The sequence below is a fragment of the Oratosquilla oratoria genome, chromosome 12 (assembly GCF_046742065.1).
Source record: "Oratosquilla oratoria isolate Oo_2021 chromosome 12, ASM4674206v1, whole genome shotgun sequence".
In the NCBI taxonomy this organism is placed as follows: domain Eukaryota; kingdom Metazoa; phylum Arthropoda; class Malacostraca; order Stomatopoda; family Squillidae; genus Oratosquilla; species Oratosquilla oratoria.
The window spans coordinates 70,885,031-70,912,172 of NC_134788.1; the positions used below are offsets into that span (position 1 = coordinate 70,885,031).

The 27,142-nt window shown below is 43.5% G+C and overlaps 1 protein-coding gene across 1 annotated transcript; it reads left to right on the forward strand.

The window, feature by feature from the left end:
• The first annotated feature begins 22,215 nt into the window (after window positions 1–22,215).
• Window positions 22,216–23,206, forward strand: LOC143030866 (uncharacterized). Its single transcript, XM_076194087.1, has 3 exons — window positions 22,216–22,294; window positions 22,442–22,558; window positions 22,783–23,206. Exons 1-3 carry the CDS (start codon window positions 22,246–22,248, stop codon window positions 22,980–22,982), a joined length of 366 nt encoding a protein of 121 aa, XP_076050202.1. The 5' UTR covers window positions 22,216–22,245; the 3' UTR covers window positions 22,983–23,206.
• Window positions 23,207–27,142: the final 3,936 nt, after the last annotated feature.

Here is a 27,142-nt window from a genome sequence, read left to right on the forward strand (position 1 = left end):
CTGATAAGCAAACCGTGCTTGTGTTTTACTCTGGTATGTTGCAAGGGTGCTTGTAATTGCAAGTAATTGCAAGTATCCTACTCACTGCGCCATGTTTGGAAGCAAAGTTGCCTGAGGCACCAGTGAAACAGGTTGTACGATTCATGAATTTATTAATCGGTAGGTTATGCGTACAGAGGACGCAAGACATGTCCCCCAAGGAGTCTAAAGTGTAACTGACCCGTGGGCAAAGATGCTCGATGCTGTAAGCATCTGAAAGAGAAGGTAGCCTTTGTTGGATGTATGAAAGGGCTTTTTGACCGGGAGCCCCGCTGTTGGTCAGCACACTATTGCATAATGTGCTCGTCTCCAACGCCAATTACAAAATATCATACTTTCAATTTTTTCTCATACTCTTCCCCCATTTTACATCTGCTTTCTTTTTTATGCATCCTTTATCTTCTGATTTGCTTCTCTTCGTTTTTTTTCATCATTCTCATAGTTTTCTCTCATCTTTATAACCAGTCTCTCAATGCTCGCTTCTTCTCTTCTATTGGCTTCTTCTCTTCATCATCCACCACTCACTACAATTATTTTTAATAGATTATGAAATATTAAGTAATATGTATATACGAAAGGTATTGGAAGAATTGATTATTTCTCCTTTTATACTGCTATCCCCTACTTATATATAAACCTTTATGCAGACTGCACAACGTCCGAAAGTTGCCTAAAGAAGGACGGGGAATGCGTACACGAAGACGAGGTCGACCGCACTATGAAAGTGGTCAAAGCCAAGTGCATGGAAGGCTGTGTCTGCGTCAAACGTACTTACACTACACAAATAATAGCAGTGCTTTTCTTGAAATCTCTTTGAAGAAAATGTGCATAGAAGATATCAATAGACTTTTCTTGTACATCTAACTATAATCAAATAACTCACCATGATAATATGTTACGTTTTCTTTTATCAGAGTGTTTCCAAGACAACAAATGTCTCAGAAAGGACGGAATGTGCGTGGATCATGTCGATAATCCCCGAGACATAATCGATACTAACCTGTGTGGTAGTAATTGCACGTGCGTTAAAGGTAAGAAGGGTTGACAGTTTCATACCTTTAATATGACCCACCACAATTTGTCAGTCTTGCATAAACTAACGTCGCCGACGGGGTCATGTCTACATATCTTAACTATAGATACTTCCATACATGCTATTCCAAGGGGGAATTGATTGGCTGAATACACTTTCATTAGATCCATATCAGTAACAAGGAAACCAACATGACGACATGCTTTTTTCTACTACCACCAGACTTCAGAAGCTGTCCTCAGGAAAAACCGTGTACACAAGTGGGAGGGCGATGCATAAACCGGCGTAAAGAAAAATGCACTTTGGACGAGTATCGTGACTCGAGTCTATGTCCCAGCAGGCCCGTCTGCGTCTGCTGCATAAGTAAGAACATTTGTGTGCTCATTCGTGATGTCAATGACTTCAATTTAGTCTTGTGTTAAGTGGCCGTCACTGAGTGTCCATGATTGCAGTGATCCTTAGTATAAATGAATGAGGTATAGATTGTCATATTTTTGTTTTGGCAGAGTGCATCCAAGACATTAGATGCCAAGAAAGATCCGGAATGTGCGTGGGCGAGGTTGCAGATCAAGCAGATTTAATCCCTGGCGAATGGTGTCGGACCGGCTGCACATGCGTAAGAGGTATGTAGCTTTGTAAAGATTGCACATTTATTACTGTTTCGTGTTTGGACAGCCGTGCTATGGACGAGAGTTAGAACACCACTTCTAGAAGTAATGGTCAAAACCCGATCAGGGCATTGTAGTAGTAAGTTCAAATGGTCTTAAATCTAGATCCGCGTCCACTGTTATTTTCTTTTCCCTGTAGATCAATCCCTCTCTCCCGCTAACACTAATCCTGTTAAATTGGGTGATTTACCTAGATGAGCTAATGACTCCATTCCTCCAGGAGTTATCATGACTATACATCAAAATGAAATAAGATAGATTCATGTCTCCCTCTGAATTCCTTTTACCACTATCGTTCAACTTGTCTAGAAGAATTGTAATAGAAATATCTACTTCGACAGTACTTTCTACCACGACACAATCGTCTACTACTGTCACATCATCAACCTCTACTGCTACGAGCACCACAACGTCGACTCCTGTTGAAGGTAAGAATAGAAATACTTCTTCCTGGTTGAATAAGTGAATATAAAGGATTACAAAGGAGGAGCATGTCGACAGAAGACCTTACGGTCCATAACTAGGTCGGTTGCGAAAAAATCATCATGATAAATAGATAAATAAATAAACAAATAAATAAATAATAAATAAATAAATAAATAAATAAATAAAAATTGTAATGATATGAATAGTAATAGATAAATAGGTAAAGTTAGATAATAAACAAACAGGTAAATAGAAAATAATAAGAAATTGAGAGATAATAATAAATGATAATCAAGTATATAATAATAAACAGATATATAATAAAAAATAATATGAAATAAATGGCAAGCATTAAAGCATCTTGCATAGGTGCTTATCTAAACGAATATTAAAGATTCGAACTGAATACATTACACTGCCTCTGCAGGAAGTTTATTCCATTCATTAACTACACGGAAGTTATTTCTACCCACTTCCAAATTAAATCTATTTGCTGACAGTTTGAAACCATTAATTCTTGTCGGATTTTCATTCAGTTTGAAATTTTTGTCACTTTTGATGTTTTCAGTTCCCTTTAGAATCTTAAAGACTTGTATCAAATCACCTCTGAGTCTACGCATGTACATGAAAATGCACACACACACACACAGCAATATCTTGGACAGGGACTTTGCACTCAGTATACTTATTCTGCTGCAAATGGGATCAAGGTAAAACTGTAGTCACGCTTAAATCATATTTTGTGTTGATAATTGATTAACCTCTTGCCAGAGTGTGAGACAAAGACACCCTGCGCTAAACGAAAAGGTTTTTGCCAACCCTTGGAGGCAAGTTGCAGCACAGAGGTGATCGGCATAGGCAGACCGTTCTGTGGCGATGACACATGTCACTGTTGTCTGGGTAAGTTTTCGCAGGCCTGGGCCAACGTCTTGTCTTCTTTTAAAAAGTATCTGGAAGGCTACTTTCCTTAGAACTTTCTCTAGGCCGTTTCAAACATTAATGGCTTGCCAATATTAAAATTTTCCTATAAAGTATGAATTCTGTATTTGAATGTTTTCCATGTAATTGTTTGCAATACATCTATAATACAGACAAAATGCCAAAATTAATACTGGAACCCTTGGCGGCCTTATAGTTATACTTAAGAGTGATATGATACCCTGCATACATTCATTTGTGATTATATATTTATATTCAGTCCACTATTCATCCTGTATATTCGTGGGTTTACAATCATATGTCGAATATTACGTCATGTCAGGTTTAGTGCATATCAACGCACAGAAATGATCACAAAATTGAATTAGATTTCATTAATGCAGACTTGTAGTAAAGTGTAGAGCAAAACAGAGGAGAAAAAGATTTTGAAAAAAGAAAACTAGATAAGCCTGATTCACTTTTTGTCCAATTGATTATATTTTCTTATGTGTGCCACATCTCTGGTTTTCTTCTAATTTCATAATTTTCTTCCTACAATGGAGTATACATTTTATTGCAAGAGGGATCTTGTATTACATAATATCTAATAAATTGTCCATTGTACCAACACCAAATGATTCTATTAAATCATCCAGTATACCATGAACTAAGTCAAGGTTGTCCACATCCCACAGAAGAACTACCAACCACCTCCACGACCACGACAACGTCGACCCCTGTTGTAGGTAAGAATAGAAAGCCTTTTCTCTATATCAAATACACCCATCTATCTACACGGATTTTTTATGAACATCACATCCCAGTCTATTTCTTCAGAGAATTTCTTCAACGAATGAACAATGATCATATCAACATTTATTTTTACAGAATCATCCACCTCCACAGAATCGTCTACCTCTGTCACCACATCAACCTCAACCGCCACAGCTACGACGTCGACCCCTGTTGAAGGTAGGGATAGAAAGCCTTTTCCTTGTTCGAGTGTCACCTACACCGATGTATCCACATAAACTTATCTCACCTCAAACATATCTTACATCTTTCAAATGAACACTGCAGTAAGCACCCTGTACTTTCAATATTGGCTTGAACTTCCAAATAGGAGTTCACGAATAATACAATTTATGATTTGCTTCCCATGTCAGAATGCGAGACAAAGAACAAATGCCAAAGGGAAGGTGGAACTTGTCGAAACAGCTTGAAAGATTGTGGCACAAAAGTCTTGGGTGTTGGCCAACCTTTCTGCAGCCACGACAAATGCATCTGTTGCGAGAGTAAGTACAGTATATGGGATATGTTATATAGAGATGCTTTAGGATACCATTTTCTTATATCAAGCTAACGCAATATCAAACATAATATCAAGCTAATTCTTAGTGATGGTACGACACAGCAAAAGGCAATGTCTTTTGATATTTGTCTATATACCTAATATAGCTAATTCAGAGGCACGCATGTGCGCAAGGATCGACCGTACAGGACCTGGGCGGGTGAGTGGCTGGCCTGGGACGGAGACCGCGGTCGAACTCCTCGCAGTGGTTCTTGCCGGAAGGTGCGGTCTTAAGGATGAGGTGCTAAAACCAGGAAGGACTTTCCTGCGACGTGAAAGAAGTCGGCAGACACGGACTCGAAGGACCCGGTGGGGTGGTCGTCGCACAGCAGAGGCTCATGCTGATGGCTGAGGCGCAGCACCTGGCATGGCTCGCAGGCCTCCACCGTGCTCTTGATGTCGGAGTCAATGCTGGGCAGGAATATGGCTTCTTGAGCCCGTCGCTTGGTGGCTTCCACGCCGCGGTAAGCGCGTTCTTCGTAGAGCGGCGGGGACAACGATTCGCTGGCCGTAGAGTAACAGGTCCCCGTCGGCAGAGAGGGCGTCCCGGAGCACCAGTACAGGAGGACGGAGCTGGGCAAGGCGAGGCGGTTGGACGGGAACCCGGAGGACACGCAGGTAACCAGGTGGCCGTAGGCTGGGTCCACCCGTGCCCGCGGCCCAGGGTTCTGGACCGTCTTGTTGGCGTTGGACGACGGGCCATCACCACGAGCGCCGTCGTTGCCGGCGACAACGCTCCTGACATTCGCGGCGTCCTTGTCTCAGTCGGTGTCGTCCTCCGGCGTAAGGCGGGAGACCGGGTCTTGTGAGAGGACGTCAGGTATACAGAACTGCTTCCCGCCGCACCACATCGCCGTGAAGACGAAGGGCGAGAGCCTCTCCTTGAGCTGCTGTATGTGGGGGTTCTCGACGGTGTCCAGGGTGTATGAGTTAAGAATGGTAATGAGCGGACGATGGTCCGTCAGCAACATGAAGTGGGGAAATCCAAACAGGTACAGTTTGCATTTGGACGCGGCCCACGTGGCAGCAAGCATCTTCAATTCAATCGTGACGTATCGGGTTTCGGCGCCCGTCAGGAACCGAATGGCACACTGGACGAGACGCAGGTGCCCCTGACTGTGGTCCTAGCGGATACCGTATCCCATGCTGTATAGGCGCGACGCATCCGGCTGCAGTACCACTAGCAGGATGGGGTAAAAGGGCGCCAGTACAGAGCTCGCTTGCCGTCGGCGAAAGCCTTGTCGTGATCCGGGGTCCAAGTGAATGAGCGCTTGGGACTCAGCAGAGGCCGTAAAAGTTGAGCCGCCGCTGTTATGGCCGGAGTGAAGTCCGCCAGTTGGTTCGCCAAGCCCATGAAAGAATGTAGATCGGTCAAGTATAGCCCTTACCTTGTCCTCGTCGGCGGATATACCGTCGGCGGAGAGGCGGTAGCCACAGAACCTGACGCTGGGGTTGACGACCGTGAATTTCTTCTTGTTAAGGGTGATGCCGTGGCTGCGGCATCTGGTAAGCATGTGGTGGATCCTCCGGAAGTGGGCGGGGAGGCCTTCGTCGAACAGGAGGATACCATCCACCACTTTAACACAGTTATCCACGCCTTGCAGAGCCGCGTCTCTCTGGAGGCAGTAGGTGTTACCAGGTTGCAAGGAGGGCGCGGGAGGCGGCTGACGTGGGGGTGCACACGCCTGGCGTTGAGCACTTTTATATGCTCAGACGGTGCACACATGCGGGTTGCCCTGGTGCTCCAAAACTGTCCCCCTCGCCGACTCGTTCGAGCGCCAGTTGGTCAGTTCCTGCAGTGACCCGGTTACGGGGAGGAAGCTGATGCGTTGTACGAGTTCCTCGTCCCTGACGGCCATGAGTATGACCGTTTTCATCTGGGCCTCCGCGCAAGCGACGGCGCCTACGGCGCACAGGTCTACCTACCAGGCCTTGTGCTTGGCGCGGCCGTAGAAGTCGTCGAAGGACTCGCCTTGCGCTTGCCTGCATTACAATAGATCACGGCGGCGGAGGACCTCGACTCGCGCGTCTCGGAGGTGGAGTTCCAGCCGGTCCAGCACTTCGTCGGCCGAGAGCGGGGTATCGCGGGGGGTGTCGAGTGAGTTCCGCAAAACCGCCTGTACGCCGAAAGACAAGCACGATCTGAATTGTGTAAGCTGTAAGTCGTGCGGCATCCTATTGACTCTGGCCATAGCGGCGTAGTCGGCCCAGCCGCGGCGCCACGACAGGAACGACTGGAAATGGGCGTCGGACTGCAACGGCGGCGAGCACGAAACCGTCAGGTTACCCGGCGGCTGAGGGGCGGGCGGCGCTCCGGTTACAGGCGAGGCCGGGACGGATAGAATCGGCTGAGGCCTCGATGGAGGGGACGTCGTGCGGGTGACGAGGGCTAGGACTTGTTGCAGGGTCTTCGCCATTGCGTCAACTTTCGCAGGGTCTTCCCTCTGTGCGTCTTGTTTCACCGCTAGGCGAAGCCCAACGTCGCCGCAGCCATCCCGCAGAAACGTCACGTTTGGTGTGAGCGTGGGCGGGGCGGGTAATTTGACGTCGCCCTCTAGCGACAAAGGTGAATCATGGACCGGGCTTGGCGGTGCGGTCTACGTCAGTCAGCTGGGGTGTTGCGTGACGTCAGCGTCGTTCTCTATGTTGGTCGCGGTTGTGTCGAGAGCGCTCTACCGAGAGGCAGTGTATCCGTAGAGTTGGGATGAAAGGCCTGTTTGTTCGCTTCTCTACGGGGCCACCAAAGCGTGTCACACGGTAGGGCTTCACTGAACTGTACTGCACTGCACGGTCATAAGTGTGCACTATTGCGGTTTCCTTCAACACCTCGTTCACGTAAGCACCACCGGATCCTGAAGTGTCGCGTTTCTGTCACTCGTTCGCTTCCACGCCACCGATTAACGAACCGTGCTTATGTTTCACTGTTGTACGTTGCAAGGGTGCTTGTAATTGCAATTAATTGCAAGTATCCTACTCACTGCGCCATGTTCGTAAGTAAAGTTGCCTGGGGCATCAGTGAAACAGGTTGTACGATTCGTGAGTTTATTAATCAGTAGGTTATGCGTACAGAAGAGGCACGACATGTCCCCAAGGAGTCTAAGGAGTAACTGGCCCGTGGGCGAAGGTGCTAGATGCTATAAGCATACAAAAGAGAAGGTAGCTTTTGTTGGGTGTATGAAAGGGCTTTTTGACCGGGGGCCTCGCTGTTGGTCAGAGCACGCCATTACATCATTGCACACTATTGCATACTGTGCTCGTCTCCAGCGCATATTACAGTATATCACACTTTCAAAGTTTTCTCATACTCTTCCCCCATTTTACATTTGCTTTCTTTTTTATGCATCCTTTATCTTTTGTTTTGCTTCTCTTCCTTTTTTATAATTCTCATGGTTTTCTCTCATCTTACCTTTATGCAGACTGCACAACGTCCGAAAGTTGCCTAAAGAAGGACGGGGAATGTGTACACCACGACGAGGTCGACCCCACTATGAAAGTGGTCAAAGCCAAGTGCATGGAAGGCTGTGTCTGCGTCAAACGTATTTACACTACACAATTATTAGCTGTACTTTTCTTGAGAACCCTTTGAAGAAAATGGGTATATAAAATATTAATAGACCTTTGTTGTACATCTAACTTTAATCCAATAACTCACCATAATAATCTCTTACGATTTCTTTTATCAGGATGTTTCCAAGACAACAAATGTATCGATAGGGACGGAATGTGCGTGGATCATGTTGATAATCCCCGAGACATAATCGATATCAACCTGTGTGGCAGTAATTGCACGTGCGTTAAAGGTAAGTAGGGTTAATTGTTTCATAACATCAACATGACCCACCACAGCTTGTCAGTAATGCATAAACTAAGGCCCCCTGCGTGGACATGTCTACGTGTCTTCACTGCAGATACTTCCATTCATGCTGTTCAAAGGGGTAACTGATTTGACCGAATACACTTTCATTACATCCATATCAGTAACAACGAAACCAACATGATGACATGCTTTTCTCTACCACCAGACCTCAGAAGGTGTCCTCAGGAAAAACCGTGTACACAAATGGGAGGGCGATGCATAAACCGGCGTAAAGAAAAATGCACTCTGGACGAGTATCGTGACTCGAGTCTATGCCCCAGCAGGCCCGTCTGCGTCTGCTGCATAAGTAAGAAAATTTGTGTGCTCATTCGTGATGTCAATGACTCCAATTTAGCCTTGTGTTAACTGGCCGTCACTGAGTGTCCATGATTGCAGTGGTCCTTAGTATAAATGAATGAGGTGTTGATTGTTATATTTTGTTTTGGCAGAGTGCATGCAAGACAGGAGATGTCAAGAGAGATCCGGAATGTGCGTGGGCGAGGTTGTAGATCAAGCAGATGTAATCCCTGGCAAATGGTGTCGGACCGGCTGTACATGCGTAAGAGGTATGGAGGCTTATAAAGATTTCACATTCATTACAGTCGCATGTTTGTACAGTCGTGTGGTAGACGAGGAGATGAGAGCACCACTTTTGGAAGTGATGGTCTAACCCCGACCAGGACATGGTGACAGTAGGGTCAAATAGTCTAGTCCAGGTCCGCTTCCACTGTTCTTTTATTCTCCCTGCAGAGCCATCCTTCCCTCCCACTAACACTAACCCCGTTAAATTGGGTGTTTTTACCTGGATGATCCCATCACCTCATACCTCCGAGAGTTATTATGACTAGAAATCTAAAAGGAAAAAGAAAACATCATGTCTCCGTCTGAATTTCATTTACCATTATGGTTCAACTTGTGTAAAAGAATAGTAATCAAAACAATTACCTTTACAGCACCATCTACATCGACACAGTCGTCTACTTCTGTCACACCATCAACCTCTACCATTATGACCACCCCAACTTCCACTGCTTTTAAAGGTAGGAGTACAATTTCTTTTTCCCGTGTATTACATCCATCTCTTACACCTATCCATTTATACAAACGCAGTCCCGCCCACCCTCACGATTTTTAGTCAACATAACTTCCACACGGTGGTATATACCGGTAGACTGTATTCAGCGTCTAAATCAAATAATTGCCTGTAGTATGCAAACCGTTCTGTCGCCACGACGAATGCAACTATATTGGCAAAAGTAGTCTCCTGATTAGGAAGGGGAAAGCTTTAAGAGATCATAAAAAGAACTCAATTAAATGCCTAAAGGATTTAAACAAATTCTTTTTTCTATGAAAATGCATAAATACTTGCAATGGTTTAGGAGGCAATATAACCAAAACTAAAACAATACATGAAATCAAACCAAAATATAGTAATTGGAAAATAGAGATAAAGACCAAGTTGGAGCCATCCATGAATTTGGAACTAGATATGATTAATTGGAGAGGAATAACAAATACCACAGGAGTATTGTACTTTTTCTGTATACTACAATTAGGTAAGTACAATTACGTAGACACCCAGACGCACATCCACATGCACAAACACAAACACACACACAAACACGAACACACACACAAACACACACACACATACACACACACACACACACACACAAACACACACACACACACACACACTTACAAACTGTATGTGCTGAGCAGGTTAAAATCATTAGGAACACCTACATCTGAGCTACAGGAGGTCTACAAAACCTTCATACTCCCCCACCCTCATGTATGCCTCACCAGCCTGGTCCAGCTCACTCACCCTCACACAGAGACAAAAGTTGGAGAGGGTACAAAAGAGAACGTGCAGGATTATCCTGGGCGTGGAGTACAGCGGTTACGACCACGCTCTTGCCACCCTTACTCTATCTAGGGTGTCACAGCGGCACGGTGAGGCACTAAAAAATTTGGGGGAAAGCCTGCTTACCCACCCTAGACACCGTCACTTCCCCCCTCCCGACGCTCCACCAACTCGCCACGCCACTAGACACAGAAATAGGCTCGTACCAATCAAAGCGCCAAGGACTGACCGCTACAAAAACAGTGCCATCCCATCCATTGTGCACATAATCAACTCTATGTAAACTTGTACCGCGTATATGCTCTAAGTTTTATATTTTTAATCAGCTTTTGTAATGTATTATTCTCAGTGTACTACTGCAATTGAAATAATCTTTTCATTATTATTATTATTATTATTATTATTATTACTATTATTATTATTATTATTATTATTATTATTATTATTATTATTATTATTATTATTATCATCATCATCATCATTATTATTATTATTATTACACACACATACACAAACACACACATACACACACACACACACACACACACACACATACACATACACATACATGCACACAAACAAACATGCAAACGCACACTATTACGAACTGGGTAATTCAGGCTATACACCTCCACGACTCCCACTTAATACACCATGTATATATAAAAGAGATGGCAGTTGAGGACACCACATTCCATCACTAATTTTAGTTGAGGAACTTAGTTGAAAATTAAAGAAACGAATGGATAAACATAGATAAATTATACACAATAAGCGTTCGACCATTACGAACAGGGAGATTCAGCTCGTCTACTATCTAGTACAGCTTCTGTATATGGAGTAAAACAACAGTTGAATGCATTGCATCCCAATGTTGGTACTAGATTAGGACAAACTGGGAGGTTGGGTGATTATTGTTGCGAGAAATGACACAACGTTTAAGAAAACTATTCTAAGCCACAGTAAGGCTGAACCAGTCAATCTGAAAATTACAGACAGTGGGCTACAAAAAAGACACCTCATGACATCGGAGAGTGCATGCATCTTGGAAGCAACCTCGTGTATCATGTGGACAACCTACAACCACATATCAGTTAGGACTCTTGTTTCCTATAGTGTAGACACAAGTACCACCAAATCTCAATCAAAGATGATAGAACACAAGTATTGAACATAGTAACATCTTAGTCAGGTACTTCGTACTTAGTATACTTGCTTTGCAAACGGGATCAAAGTAAAGCTGTAGTCGCGCTTAAGTAAAATCTTATATTGATAACTGATTAACCTCTTGCCAGAGTGTGAGACAAAGACACCCTGCGCTAAACGTCAAGGAGTATGCCTACCCTTGGAAGTAGGTTGCAGCACGGAGGTCATCGGCAGAGGCAGACCGTTCTGCGCCGATGATACATGTCAGTGTTGTTTGGGTAAGTTTCTTCAGGCCAGCGTCTTCTCTTTCTCCCATAAGATATCTGGAAGGCTGCTTTCACCACACATGACGTCAAAAGTTATTTCAAGTCCTTTCAAATATGATTACTTTGGCATCATTTCCAGCTTGTCTATATTGTCTTCAATAAATATATAATACAAACTATCAATATTAGTACTGGTACCAACAGCGCCCTTATAGATATGTTTTCAGGTGCCATGATATCCTGCATGCAATTTAAGATTACATAAAGTCCATCATTTATCCTGTATATCCGTGGATTTGCAACCACACTTAAAATAATTAAGTCATAATTTTTTGTGTATATCAACAAAGACATTATAACAAAGTTCAACTCGTATGCGTTAATATAGACTTGTAGTAAAGTGTAACGTAAAAAGAAAGAGATCAGCCTTTACAAAATTAGGTGTCGAGATTTTGTTCTAACATAGACATTTCATAATTGGCTCTAATCCGTAAGGGTACCCCCAACACAGTCCCTAAAGCCTTAGCTGAATGCTACTATGCTACTATACCTCTCTTGAAGGTAAGAATAGAAAGCCTTTTCTCTATACCAAATACACCCACCTATCCACACAGTTTTCTTCTTCATAAACATCACATCCCAGTCTATTTCTTCAGAGAATTTCTTCATTGAATGAACAATGATCATAACAACATTTATTTTTACAGAACTATCCACCTCCACAGAATCGTCTACCTCTGTAACCACATCACCCTCAACCACCACAGCTACGACGTCGACCCCTGTTGAAGGTAGGGATAGAAAGCCTTTTCCTTGTACGAGTGTCACCTACACCGATGTATCCACACAAATTTATCTCACCTCAAACATATTTTACATCTTTTAAATGAACATTACAGTGAGCACCCTGTACTTTCAATATTGGCTTGGACTTCCAAATAGGAGTTCACGAATAATACAATTGATGATTTGCTTCCCATGTCAGAATGCGAGACAAAGAACAAATGCCAAAGGGAAGGTGGAACTTGTCGACACCGCTCAAAAGATTGTGGCACAAAAGTCTTGGGTGTAGGCCAACCTTTCTGCACCCACGACAAATGCATCTGTTGCGAGAGTGAGTACACTATATGGAAGATGTTATATAGAGATGCTTTAGGATACTATTTTCTTATATCACGCTCGTACTCCTTGATCGATTCTTTACCTTCAACTTGATTAGTCTGATTTTAACGCAATGTTAAGCACAATATCAAACCAATTCTTACTGATGGTAAGACACAGGAAAAGGGCATTTCTTTTAATCTATGTCTATATACCAATAGTTTTAACTTTTTCATAAAGAAGGTAGCTAATTCAGAGGCACGTACCTATTCCCACCCATTTGACTACTCCCCTCCACCACCCTTTCTACCTCTCACATCTCAGTTCCTCATGGATGAGGGGTCACCCCTGCATCCGCCAACTGTGTCATCCATCTCATCCTCGGTCGTCCCCTCAACTTCACTTTCCGCACTTCTGCCTTCCACACCTCTTTTACTAATCTTTCATCTCTCATTCTTTCTATGTGTCCAAATATCCCAATAATCTTTCACCAGCTCTATCTACCATTTCCTTTTCCCCTCCCGTTCACATTATCACTTCCTCGTTTCCAACCTAGTAACTCCTACCATATCTCTCAGACATTTAATCTAAAACACATTAAAAAAATTCTTCTCTGCCTCTCTTAAGTTCCAAGTCTCTTCATATTCAATAGCTCTCTGAAATACTCCACCCATCTTCCCCTTACCGCTTCCTCTTCCGTCAAGATCTGTCCATCTACAACTTTTACTTCTTCTCGTCTATTGTCTCACCTCCCCTTCCTCCCTTGATTTCCTTCCTAAACATCTTTTTATTTCTTTCTGTTCGCAAGCAAAGTTGCTTGGGTCAGCAGTGAAGCAGGTTGTACGATTCGTGGGTTTATCAATCGGTAGGTTATGCGTACAGAGAAGGCACGACATGTTTCACAGGAGTCTAAAGAGTAACTAGCCCGTGGGCGAAGGTGCTAGATGCTGTAAGCACACAAAAGAGAAGGAAGCCTTTGTTGGAAGTATGAAAGGTCTTTTTGTCCGGTGTCGTCGCTGTTGGTCAGAGCACGCCACACAGCATGGCAAACCATTGCAAAGTGTGTTACTTTCCTATGTCAATGACACTTTACCACACCTGGTATCCGTGAGTCGAGGCGAGCGGCGGTGGGCGGGTGGGTTCTCGCACGATGGCGACATGAAAGAAGTCGGCAGACACGGACTCGAAGGGCTGGGTGGGGTTGTCGTCGCACAGCAGAGGTTCTTGCTGATGGCTGGGGTGCAGCACCTGGCATGGCTCGCAAGCCTCCACCGTGCTCTTGATGTCGGAGTCAATGCCGGGCAGGAATATGGCTTTTTGAGCTAGTCGCATAGAGGCTTCCACGCCGCGGTGGCTGTCGTGGAGGAAGGCAAGCGTATTCTTCCGTAGAGCGGCGGGGACAAAAATACGCTGGCCGTAGAGCATCAGGTCCCCGTCGGCAGAGAGGACGTCTCGGAACACCAGTATAGGACGACGGAGCTGGGTAGGGCGAGGCGGTTGAACGGGAACCCGGAGGACACGCAGGTAAGCAGGTAGCCGTCGGCGGTGTCCACTCGACCCGCGGCCCGGAGTTCTGGAGCGTCCTGTTGGTGTTCAGCGACGAGCCATCACCGCGAGCGCCGTCGTTGCAGGCGACAACGCTCCTGACATGCGCGGCGTCCTTGTTGCAGGCGGTCTCGTCCTCCGGCGTAGAGCGGGAGACCGGGTCTTGTGAGAGGACGTCAGGTATGCAGAGCTGCTTCCCGGGGCACCACATCGCCGTGAAGACGAAGAGCGAGAGCCTCTCCTTGAGCCGCTGTAAGCGGGGGTTCTCGACGGCGTCCAGGGTGTATGTGTTAAGGATGGGGATGAGCGGACGATGGTCCAATGTGCCATGGACCGGGCTTGGCAGTGCGATCTACGTCAGTCAGCTGGAGTGTTGCGTGACGTCAGTGTCGTTCTTTAAGTTGGTCGCGGTCGTGTCGGGGAACGCTCTACCAAGAGGCAGTGTATCCGATGGGTTGGGATGAAAGGACTCTGTTCGCTCCTCTACTGGCCCGCCAAAGCGCGTCACACGGTAGGGCTCCACTGAACTGCATTGCGCTGCACACTCCAACGTCCGCACTATTACACTTTACCATCAACACCTCGTTCACGTAAGCACCGCCGGATCGTGCATTCTCGCGTTACTGTCACTCGTTCGCTTGCACGCAACTGATTAACAAATCGTTCTTGTGTTTCACTCTGGTATATTGCCAGGGTGCTTGTAATTGCAGGCAATTGCAAGTATCCTACTCACTGCGCCATGTTTGGAAGCAAAGTTGCCTGGGGCACATGTGAAACAGGTTGTACGATTCGTGGGTTTTGTAATCGGTGGGTTATGCGTATAGAGGACGCAAGACATGTCCCCCAAGGAGTCTAAAGTGTAACTGACCCGTGGGCAAAGGTGCTAGATGCTGTAAGCATACGAAAGAGAAGGTAGCCTTTGTTGGTTGTATGAAAGGGCTTTTTGACCGGGAGCCCCGCTGTTGGTCAGCACACTATTGCATGCTCTGCTCGTCTCCAACGCCAATTACAGTATATCACACTTTACAATTTTTTTCATACTCTTCCCCCGTTTTACATCTGCCTTCTTTTTTATGCATCCTTTATCTTCTGATTTGCTTCTCTTCGTTTTTTATCATTCTCATAGTTTTCTCTCATCTTTATAACCAGTCTCTCAATGCTCGCTTCTTCTCTTCTATTGGCTTCTTCACTTCATCATCCACCACTCACTACCATTCTTTTTAATAGATTATGAAATATTAAGTAATATGTATATACGAAAGGTATTGGAAGAATTGATTATTTCTCCTTTTATACTGCTATCCCCTACTTATATATAAACCTTTATGCAGACTGCACAACGTCCGAAAGTTGCCTAAAGAAGGACGGGGAATGCGTGCACGAAGACGAGGTCGATCGCACTATGAAAGTGGTCAAAGCCAAGTGCATGGAAGGCTGCGTCTGCGTCAAACGTACTTACACTACACAAATATTAGCAGTGCTTTTCTTGAAATCTCTTTGAAGAAAATGTGCATATAAAATATAAATAGACTTTTCATGTACATTTAACTATAATCAAATAGCTCACCATGATAATGTGTTACGTTTTCTTTTATCAGAATGTTTCCAAGACAACAAATGTCTCAGAAAGGACGGAATGTGCGTGGATCATGTCGATAATCCCCGAGACATAATCGATACTAACCTGTGTGGTAGTAATTGCACGTGCGTTAAAGGTATGTAGGGTTGACAGTTTCATACCTTTAATATGACCCACCACAATTTGTTAGTCTTGCATAAACTAACGTCGCCGACGGGGTCATGTCTACATATCTTAACTGTAGATACATCCATACATGCTATTCCAAGGGGGAATTGATTGGCCGAATACACTTTCATTAGATCCATATCAGTAACAACGAAACCAACATGACGACATGCTTTTCTCTACTACCACCAGACCTCAGAAGCTGTCCTCAGGAAAAACCGTGTACACAAGTGGGAGGGCGATGCATAAACCGGCGTAAAGAAACATGCAGGTTGGACGAGTATCGTGACTCGAGTCTATGCCCCAGCAGGCCCGTCTGCGTCTGCTGCATAAGTAAGAACATTTGTGTGCTCATTCGTGATGTCAATGACTTCAATTTAGTCTTGTGTTAAGTGGCCGTCACTGAGTGTCCATGATTGCATGATCCTTGGTATAAATGAATGAGGTATAGATTGTCATTTTTTTTTTTTTTTTTTTTTTTGGCAGAGTGCATCCAAGACAGGAGATGCCAAGAAAGATCCGGAATGTGCGTGGGCGAGGTTGTAGATCAAGCAGATTTAATCCCTGGCGAATGGTGTCGGACCGGCTGCACATGCGTAAGAGGTATGTAGCTTTGTAAAGATTGAACATTTATTACTGTTCCGTGTTTGGAGAGCCGTGCTATGGACGAGAGTTAGAACACCACTTCTAGAAGTAATGGTCAAAACCCGATCAGGGCATTGTAGTAGTAAGGTCAAATGGTCTTAAATCTAGGTCCGCGTCCACTGTTATTTTTTTTTCCCTGTAGATCAATTCCTCCCTCACGCTAACACTAATCCTGTTAAATTGGGTGATTTACCTAGATGAGCCAATGACCCCATTCCTCCAGCAGTTATCATGACTATACATCAAAATGAAATAAGATAGATTCATGTCTCCCTCTGAATTTCTTTTACCACTATCGTTCAACTTGTCTAGAAGAATTGTAATAGAAATATCTACTTCGACAGTACTTTCTACCACGACACAATCGTCTACTACTGTCACATCATCAACCTCTACTGCTACGAGCACCACAACGTCGACTCCTGTTGAAGGTAAGAATAGAAATACTTCTTCCTGGTTGAATAAGTGAATATAAAGGATTACAAAGGAGGAGCATGCCGACAGAAGACCTTATGGTCCATAACTAGGTCGGTTGCGAAAAAATCATATGATAAATAGATAAATAAATAAACAAATAAATAAATAAATGAATAAATAAAAATTGTAATGATATGAATAGTAATAGATAAATAGGTAAAGTTAGATAATAAACAAACAGGTAAATAGTAAATAATAAGAAATTGAGAGATAATAATAAATAATAATCAAGTATATAATAATAAACAGATATATGATAAAAAATAATATGAAATAAATGGCAAGCATTAAAGCATCTTGCATAGGTGCTTATCTAAACGAATATTAAAGATTCGAACTGAATACATTACACTGCCTCTGCAGAAAGTTTATTCCATTCATTAACTACACAGAAGTTATTTCTACCCACTTCCAAATTAAATCTATTTGCTGACAGTTTGAAACCATTAATTCTTGTCGGATTTTCATTCAGTTTGAAATTTTTGTCACTTTTGATGTTTTCAATTCCCTTTAGAATCTTAAAGACCTGTATCAAATCACCTCTGAGTCTACGCATGTACATGAAAATGCACACACACACACACACACACACACACACACACACACACACACACACGCACGCACACACACACGCACGCACGCACACACACACACACACAGCAATATCTTGGCCAGGGACTTTGCACTCAGTATACTTATTCTGCTGCAAATGGGATCAAGGTAAAACTGTAGTCACGCTTAAATCATATTTTGTATTGATAATTGATTAACCTCTTGCCAGAGTGTGAGACAAAGACACCCTGCGCTAAACGAAAAGGTATTTGCCAACCCTTGGAGGCAAGTTGCAGCACAGAGGTGATCGGCATAGGCAGACCGTTCTGTGGCGATGACACATGTCACTGTTGTCTGGGTAAGTTTTCGCAGGCCTGGGCCAACGTCTTGTCTTCTTTTAAAAGATATCTGGAAGGCTACTTTCATTAGAACATTCTCTAGGCCGTTTCAAACATTATTGGCTTGGCAATATTAAAATTTTCCTATAAAGTATGTATTCTGTATTTGAATGTTTTCCATGTAATTGTTTGCAATACATCTACAATACAGACGAAATGCCAAAATTAATACTGGAACCCTTGGCGGCCTTATAGTTATACTTAAGAGTGATATGATACCCTGCATACATTCATTTGTGATTATATATTTATATTCAGTCCACTATTCATCCTGTATATTCGTGGGTTTACAATCATATATCGAATATTACGTCATGTCAGGTTTAGTGCATATCAACGCACACAAATGATCACAAAATTGAATTAGATTTCATTAATGCAGACTTGTAGTAAAGTGTAGAGAAAAACAGAGGAGAAAAGGATTTTGAAAAAAGAAAACTAGATAAGCCTGATTCACTTTTTGTCCAATTGATTATATTTTCTTGTGTGTGCCACATCTCTGGTTTTCTTCTAATTTCATAATTTTCTTCCTACAATGGAGTATACTTTTTATTGCAAGAGGGATCTTGTATTACATAATATCTACTAAATTGTCCATTGCACCAACACCAAATGATTCTATTAAATCATCCAGTATACCATGAACTAAGTCAAGGTTGTCCACATCCCACAGAAGAACTACCAACCACCTCCACGACCATGACAACGTCGACCCCTGTTGTAGGTAAGAATAGAAAGCCTTTTCTCTATATCAAATACACCCATCTATCTACACGTATTTTTTATGAACATCACGTCCCAGTCTATTTCTTCTATTCATTCTTCAACGAATGAACAATGATCATATCAACATTTATTTTTACAGAATCATCCACCTCCACAGAATCGTCTACCTCTGTCACCACATCAACCTCAACCGCCACAGCTACGACGTCGACCCCTGTTGAAGGTAGGGATAGAAAGCCTTTTCCTTGTTCGAGTGTCACCTACACCGATGTATCCACATAAACTTATCTCACCTCAAACATATCTTACATCTTTTAAATGAACATTACAGTGAGCACCCTGTACTTTCAACATTGGCTTGGACTTCCAAATAGGAGTTCACGAATAATACAATTGATGATTTGCTTCCTATGTCAGAATGCGAGACAACGAACAAATGCCAAAGGGAAGGTGGAACTTGTCGACACCGCTCGAAGGATTGTGGCACAAAAGTCTTGGGTGTAGGCCAACCTTTCTGCACCCACGATAAATGCATCTGTTGCGAGAGTGAGTACACTATATGGAAGATGTTATATAGAGATGCTTTAGGATACTATTTTCTTATCTCACGCTCGTACTCCTTGATCGATTCTTTACCTTCAACTTGATTAGTCTGATTTTAACGCAATGTTAAGCACAATATCAAACCAATTCTTACTGATGGTGTAAGACACAGGAAAAGGGCATTTCGTTTAATCTATGTCTATATACCAATAGTTTTAACTTTTTCATAAAGAAGGTAGCTAATTCAGAGGCACGTACCTATTCCCACCCATTTGACTACTCCCCTCCACCACCCTTTCTACCTCTCACATCTCAGTTCCTCATGGATGAGGGGTCACCCCTGCATCCGCCAACTGTATCATCCATCTCATCCTCGGTCGTCCCCTCAACTTCACTTTCAGCACTTCTGCCTTCCACACCTCTTTTACTAATCTTTCATCTCTCATTCTTTCTATGTGTCCAAATATCCCAATAATCTTTCACCAGCTCTATCTACCATTTCCTTTTCCACTCCCGTTCACATTATCACTTCCTCGTTTCCAACCTAGTAACTCATACCATATTTCTCAGACATTTCATCTAAAACACATTTAAACTTTTCTTCTCTGCCTCTCATAAAGTTCCAAGTCTCTTCATATTCGATAGCTCTCTGAAATACTCCACCCATCTTCCCCTTACCGCTTCCTCTTCCGTCAAGATCTGTCCATCTACAACTTTTACTTCTTCTCGTCTATTGACTCACCTCCCCTTCCTCCCTTGATTTCCTTCCTAAACATCTTTTTATTGCTTTCTGTTCGCAAGCAAAGTTGCTTGGGTCAGCAGTGAAACAGATTGTACGATTCGTGGGTTTATCAATCGGTAGGTTATGCGTACATAGAAGGCACGACATGTTTCACAGGAGTCTAAAGAGTAACTAGCCCGTGGGCGAAGGTGCTAGATGCTGTAAGCACACAAAAGAGATGGAAGCCTTTGTTGGAAGTATGAAAGGTCTTTTTGTCCGGTGTCGTCGCTGTTGGTCAGAGCACGACATACAGCATGGCAAACCATTGCAAAATGTGTTAGTTTTCTATGCCAATGACACTTTACCACACCTGGTATCCGTGAGTCGAGGCGAGCGGCGGTGGGCGGGTGGGTTCTCGCACGATGGCGACATGAAAGAAGTCGGCAGACACGGACTCGAAGGGCTGGGTGGGGTTGTCGTCGCACAGCAGAGGTTCTTGCTGATGGCTGGGGTGCAGCACCTGGCATGGCTCGCAAGCCTCCACCGTGCTCTTGATGTCGGAGTCAATGCCGGACGGGAATATGGCTTTTTGAGCCAGTCGAATGGAGGCTTCCACGCCGCGGTGGCTGTCGTGGAGGCTGACAAGCGTATTCTTCCGTAGAGCGGCGGGGACAACGATACGATGGCCGTAGAGCATCAGGTCCCCGTCGGCAGAGAGGACGTCTCGGAACACCAGTATAGGACGACGGAGCTGGGTAGGGCGAGGCGGTTGAACGGGAACCCGGAGGACACGCAGGTAAGCAGGTAGGCGTAGGCGGTGTCCACTCGACCCGCGGCCCGGAGTTCTGGAGCGTCCTGTTGGTGTTCAGCGACGAGCCATCACCGCGAGCGCCGTCGTTGCAGGCGACAACGCTCCTGACATGCGCGGCGTCCTTGTTGCAGGCGGTCTCGTCCTCCGGCGTAGGGCGGGAGACCGGGTCTTGTGAGAGGACGTCAGGTATGCAGAGCTGCTTCCCGGCGCACCACATCGCCGTGAAGACGAAGAGCGAGAGCCTCTCCTTGAGCCGCTGTAGGCAGGGGTTCTCGACGGCGTCCAGGGTGTATGTGTTAAGGATGGGGATGAGCGGACGATGGTCCAATGTGCCATGGACCGGGCTTGGCAGTGCGATCTACGTCAGTCAGCTGGAGTGTTGCGTGACGTCAGCGTCGTTCTTTAAGTTGGTCGCGGTCGTGTCGGGAACGCTCTACCAAGAGGCAGTGTATCCGATGGGTTGGGATGAAAAGCCTCTTTGTTCGCTCCTCTACTGGCCCGCCAAAGCGCGTCACACGGTAGGGCTCCACTGAACTGCATTGCGCTGCACAGTCCAACGTCCGCACTATTACACTTTTCCATCAACACCTCGTTCACGTAAGCACCGCCGGATCGTGCATTCTCGCGTTACTGTCACTCGTTCGCTTGCACGCAACTGATTAACAAACCGTGCTTGTGTTTCACTCTGGTATATTGCCAGGGTGCTTGTAATTGCAGGTAATTGCAAGTATCCTACTCACTGCGCCATGTTTGGAAGCACATTTGCCTGAGGCACCAGTGAAACAGGTTGTACGATTCGTGGGTTTTGTAATCGGTGGGTTATGCGTATAGAGGACGCAAGACATGTCCCCCAAGGAGTCTAAAGTGTAACTGACCCGTGGGCAAAGGTGCTAGATGCTGTAAGCATACGAAAGAGAAGGTAGCCTTTGTTGGTTGTATGAAAGGGCTTTTTGACCGGGAGCCCCACTGTTGGTCAGCACACTATTGCATACTGTGCTCGTCTCCAACGCCAATTACAGTATATCACACTTTACATTTTTTCTCGTACTCTTCCCCCGTTTTACATCTGCTTTCTTTTTTATGCATCCTTTATCTTCTGATTTGCTTCTCTTCGTTTTTTATCATTCTCATAGTTTTCTCTCATCTTTATAACCAGTCTCTCAATGCTCGCTTCTTCTCTTCTATTGGCTTCTTCACTTCATCATCCACCACTCACTACCATTCTTTTTAATAGATTATGAAATATTAAGTAATATGTATATACGAAAGGTATTGGAAGAATTGATTATTTCTCCTTTTATACTGCTATCCCCTACTTATATATAAACCTTTATGCAGACTGCACAACGTCCGAAAGTTGCCTAAAGAAGGACGGGGAATGCGTGCACGAAGACGAGGTCGACCGCACTATGAAAGTGGTCAAAGCCAAGTGCATGGAAGGCTGTGTCTGCGTCAAACGTACTTACACTACACAAATATTAGCAGTGCTTTTCTTGAAATCTCTTTGAAGAAAATGTGCATATAAAATATAAATAGACTTTTCTTGTACATTTAACTATAATCAAATAGCTCACCATGATAATGTGTTACGTTTTCTTTTATCAGAATGTTTCCAAGACAACAAATGTCTCAGAAAGGACGGAATGTGCGTGGATCATGTCGATAATCCCCGAGACATAATCGATACTAACCTGTGTGGTAGTAATTGCACGTGCGTTAAAGGTAAGAAGGGTTGACAGTTTCATACCTTTAATATGACCCACCACAATTTGTTAGTCTTGCATAAACTAACGTCGCCGACGGGGTCATGTCTACATATCTTAACTATAGATACTTCCATACATGCTATTCCAAGGGGGAATTGATTGGCCGAATACACTTTCATTAGATCCATATCAGTAACAACGAAACCAACATGACGACATGCTTTTCTCTACTACCACCAGACTTCAGAAGCTGTCCTCAGGAAAAACCGTGTACACAAGTGGGAGGGCGATGCATAAACCGGCGTAAAGAAAAATGCAGGTTGGACGAGTATCGTGACTCGAGTCTATGCCCCAGCAGGCCCGTCTGCGTCTGCTGCATAAGTAAGAAAATTTGTGTGCTCATTCGTGATGTCAATGACTTCAATTTAGTCTTGTGTTAAGTGGCCGTCACTGAGTGTCCATGATTGCAGTGATCCTTGGTATAAATGAATGAGGTATAGATTGTCATATTTTTGTTTTGGCAGAGTGCATCCAAGACAGGAGATGCCAAGAAAGATCCGGAATGTGCGTGGGCGAGGTTGCAGATCAAGCAGATTTAATCCCTGGCGAATGGTGTCGGACCGGCTGCACATGCGTAAGAGGTATGTAGCTTTGTAAAGATTGAACATTTATTACTGTTCCGTGTTTGGAGAGCCGTGCTATGGACGAGAGTTAGAACACCACTTCTAGAAGTAATGGTCAAAACCCGATCAGGGCATTGTAGTAGTAAGGTCAAATGGTCTTAAATCTAGGTCCGCGTCCACTGTTATTTTCTTTTCCCTGTAGATCAATCCCTCCCTCCGGCTAACACTAATCCTGTTAAATTGGGTGATTTACCTAGATGAGCCAATGACCCCATTCCTCCAGCAGTTATCATGACTATACATCAAAATGAAATAAGATAGATTCATGTCTCCCTCTGAATTTCTTTTACCACTATCGTTCAACTTGTCTAGAAGAATTGTAATAGAAATATCTACTTCGACAGTACTTTCTACCACGACACAATCGTCTACTACTGTCACATCATCAACCTCTACTGCTACGAGAACCACAACGTCGACTCCTGTTGAAGGTAAGAATAGAAATACTTCTTCCTGGTTGAATAAGTGTCGACAGAAGACCTTATGGTCCATAACTAGGTCGGTTGCGAAAAAAATCATCATGATAAATAGATAAATGAATAAACAAATAAAAATTGTAATGATATGAATAGTAATAGATAAATAGGTAAAGTTAGATAATAAACAAACAGGTAAGTAGTAAATAATAAGAAATTGAGAGATAATAATAAATGATAATCAAGTATATAATAATACATATATATAATAATAAACATATATATAATAATAAACATATATATAATAAAAAATAATATAAAATAAATGGCAAGCATTAAAGCATCTTGCATAGGTGCTTATCTAAACGAATATTAAAGATTCGAACTGAATACATTACACTGCCTCTGCAGGAAGTTTATTCCATTCATTAACTACACGGAAGTTATTTTTACCCACTTCCAAATTATATCTATTTGCTGACAGTTTGAAACCATTAATTCTTGTCGGATTTTCATTCAGTTTGAAATTTTGTCACTTTTGATGTTTTCAATTCCCTTTAGAATCTTAAAGACCTGTATCAAATCACCTCTGAGTCTACGCATGTACATGAAAATGCACACACACACACACACACACACACACAAACACACACACACGCACGCACGCACACACACACACACACACAGCAATATCTTGGCCAGGGACTTTGCACTCAGTATACTTATTCTGCTGCAAATGGGATCAAGGTAAAACTGTAGTCACGCTTAAATCATATTTTGTATTGATAATTGATTAACCTCTTGCCAGAGTGTGAGACAAAGACACCCTGCGCTAAACGAAAAGGTATTTGCCAACCCTTGGAGGCAAGTTGCAGCACAGAGGTGATCGGCATAGGCAGACCGTTCTGTGGCGATGACACATGTCACTGTTGTCTGGGTAAGTTTTCGCAGGCCTGGGCCAACGTCTTGTCTTCTTTTAAAAGATATCTGGAAGGCTACTTTCATTAGAACATTCTCTAGGCCGTTTCAAACATTAATGGCTTGGCAATATTAAAATTTTCCTATAAAGTATGTATTCTGTATTCTGTATTCTGTATTCATATATCGAATATTACGTCATGTCAGGTTTAGTGCATATCAACGCACACAAATGATCACAAAATTGAATTAGATTTCATTAATGCAGACTTGTAGTAAAGTGTAGAGCAAAACAGAGGAGAAAAGGGATTTTGAAAAAAGAAAACTAGATAAGCCTGATTCACTTTTTGTCCAATTGATTATATTTTCTTGTGTGTGCCACATCTCTGGTTTTCTTCTAATTTCATAATTTTCTTCCTACAATGGAGTATACTTTTTATTGCAAGAGGGATCTTGTATTACATAATATCTACTAAATTGTCCATTGCACCAACACCAAATGATTCTATTAAATCATCCAGTATACCATGAACTAAGTCAAGGTTGTCCACATCCCACAGAAGAACTACCAACCACCTCCACGACCATGACAACGTCGACCCCTGTTGTAGGTAAGAATAGAAAGCCTTTTCTCTATATCAAATACACCCATCTATCTACACGGATTTTTTATGAACATCACATCCCAGTCTATTTCTTCAGAGAATTTCTTCAACGAATGAACAATGATCATATCAACATTTATTTTTACAGAATCATCCACCTCCACAGAATCGTCTACCTCTGTCACCACATCAACCTCAACCACCACAGCTACGACGTCGACCCCTGTTGAAGGTAGGGATAGAAAGCCTTTTCCTTGTACGAGTGTCACCTACACCGATGTATCCACATAAACTTATCTCACCTCAAACATATCTTACATCTTTCAAATGAACACTGCAGTGACCACCCTGTACTTTCAACATTAGCTTGAACTTCCAAATAGGAGTTCACGAATAATACAATTTATGATTTGCTTCCCATGTCAGAATGCGAGACAAAGAACAAATGCCAAAGGGAAGGTGGAACTTGTCGACACCGCTCGAAAGATTGTGGCACAAAAGTCTTGGGTGTTGGCCAACCTTTCTGCAGCCACGATAAATGCATCTGTTGCGAGAGTAAGTACAGTATATGGGATATGTTATATGGAGATGCTTTAGGATACTCCTTCCTCGGTTCTTTACCTTCAACTTGATAAGTCTGTTTTAACACAATATCAAACATAATATCAAGCTAATTCTTAGTGATGGAAAGACACAGCAAAATGCAACGTCTTTTCATCTGTGTCTATATACCTAGAGTTTTAGCCCTCTTATAAGGGAGGTAGATAATTCAGAGGCACATAGTACCTATTCCCACCCATTTGACTCCCCCTATTCCACCACCCTTTCTACCCCTCCCATCTCAGTTCCTGATAGATAACGGGTCACCCCTGCATCCGCCAACTGTCCTGGGTCGAACGTAATGCAGCAAGACACACTACACCCACAGCATGGCCGCTTCACTTAATCTGCGACCCCCCTCATTCTATCCCCTCATGCAGAAAACGAGAAGATAGCGAGAGACCCCTTCGGGCTGCGTCAAAAATATCATTCACACATTAACACTCCCTAATCCCCATCCCCCATACCTCCTTCCCTTCCATAACAGTATGTTTCATACACAGTCATTCTCCACTCATTCCTATCTCTTGCCTTCTCCTTTCCTTGCTTAACAAATATTCCCGTCGTACTCAACGCCCTTTTAACACCATCCATCCATCTCATCCTTAGTCGTCCCCTCAACTTCACTTTCCGCACCTCTGCCTTCCACACCTCTTTTACTAATCTTTCACCTCTCATTCTTTCTATGTATCCAGATATCCTAATAATCTTTCACCAGCTCTATCTACCACTTCCTTTTCCCCTCCCGTTCTCATTATCACCTCCTCGTTTCTCACTCTATCCAACCTAGTAACTCCTACCATATCTCTCAGACATTTCGTCTCAAACACATTTAAACTTTTCTTCTCTGCTTCTCTTAAGTTCCAAGTCTCTGGCCCATACAATGCCGTCAGCACAATCACCCCTTCATACAATCTCCTCTTTGCATCCATTCCCACTTGCCTATTTCTCATAACACTTTTTAATATCCCCAAAGCATTTACTTACTTCTCTCAATCTACAATTTACCTCCACCTTCATTTCTCCCTTTCCTGCCAAACACCTAAAGCTTTCCACTTTCTCTAACCTCTCTCTTTTTAGATTTCCTTCCAATTAACAGCCTTCCTCTAACCTTGTACACCTCATCACCTTGCTTTTACCCACATTTCCCTTCAACTTTCTCCTATCACATACCTTTCTAAACCCCATCACTAATTTCCTTAATTCCTCCTCCGACTCTGCCACGAACGCAGTGTCGTCAGCAAACAACAACTTGATCACTTCCAACTCTTCTCCACTTTCTTTAACAGTCTTCAGTTCCCTGCCCATTGCCTTGCCTTTAGCTCCCGCAGCACTCCATCCATGTACACATTGAACGGCCATGGCGACATGACACAGC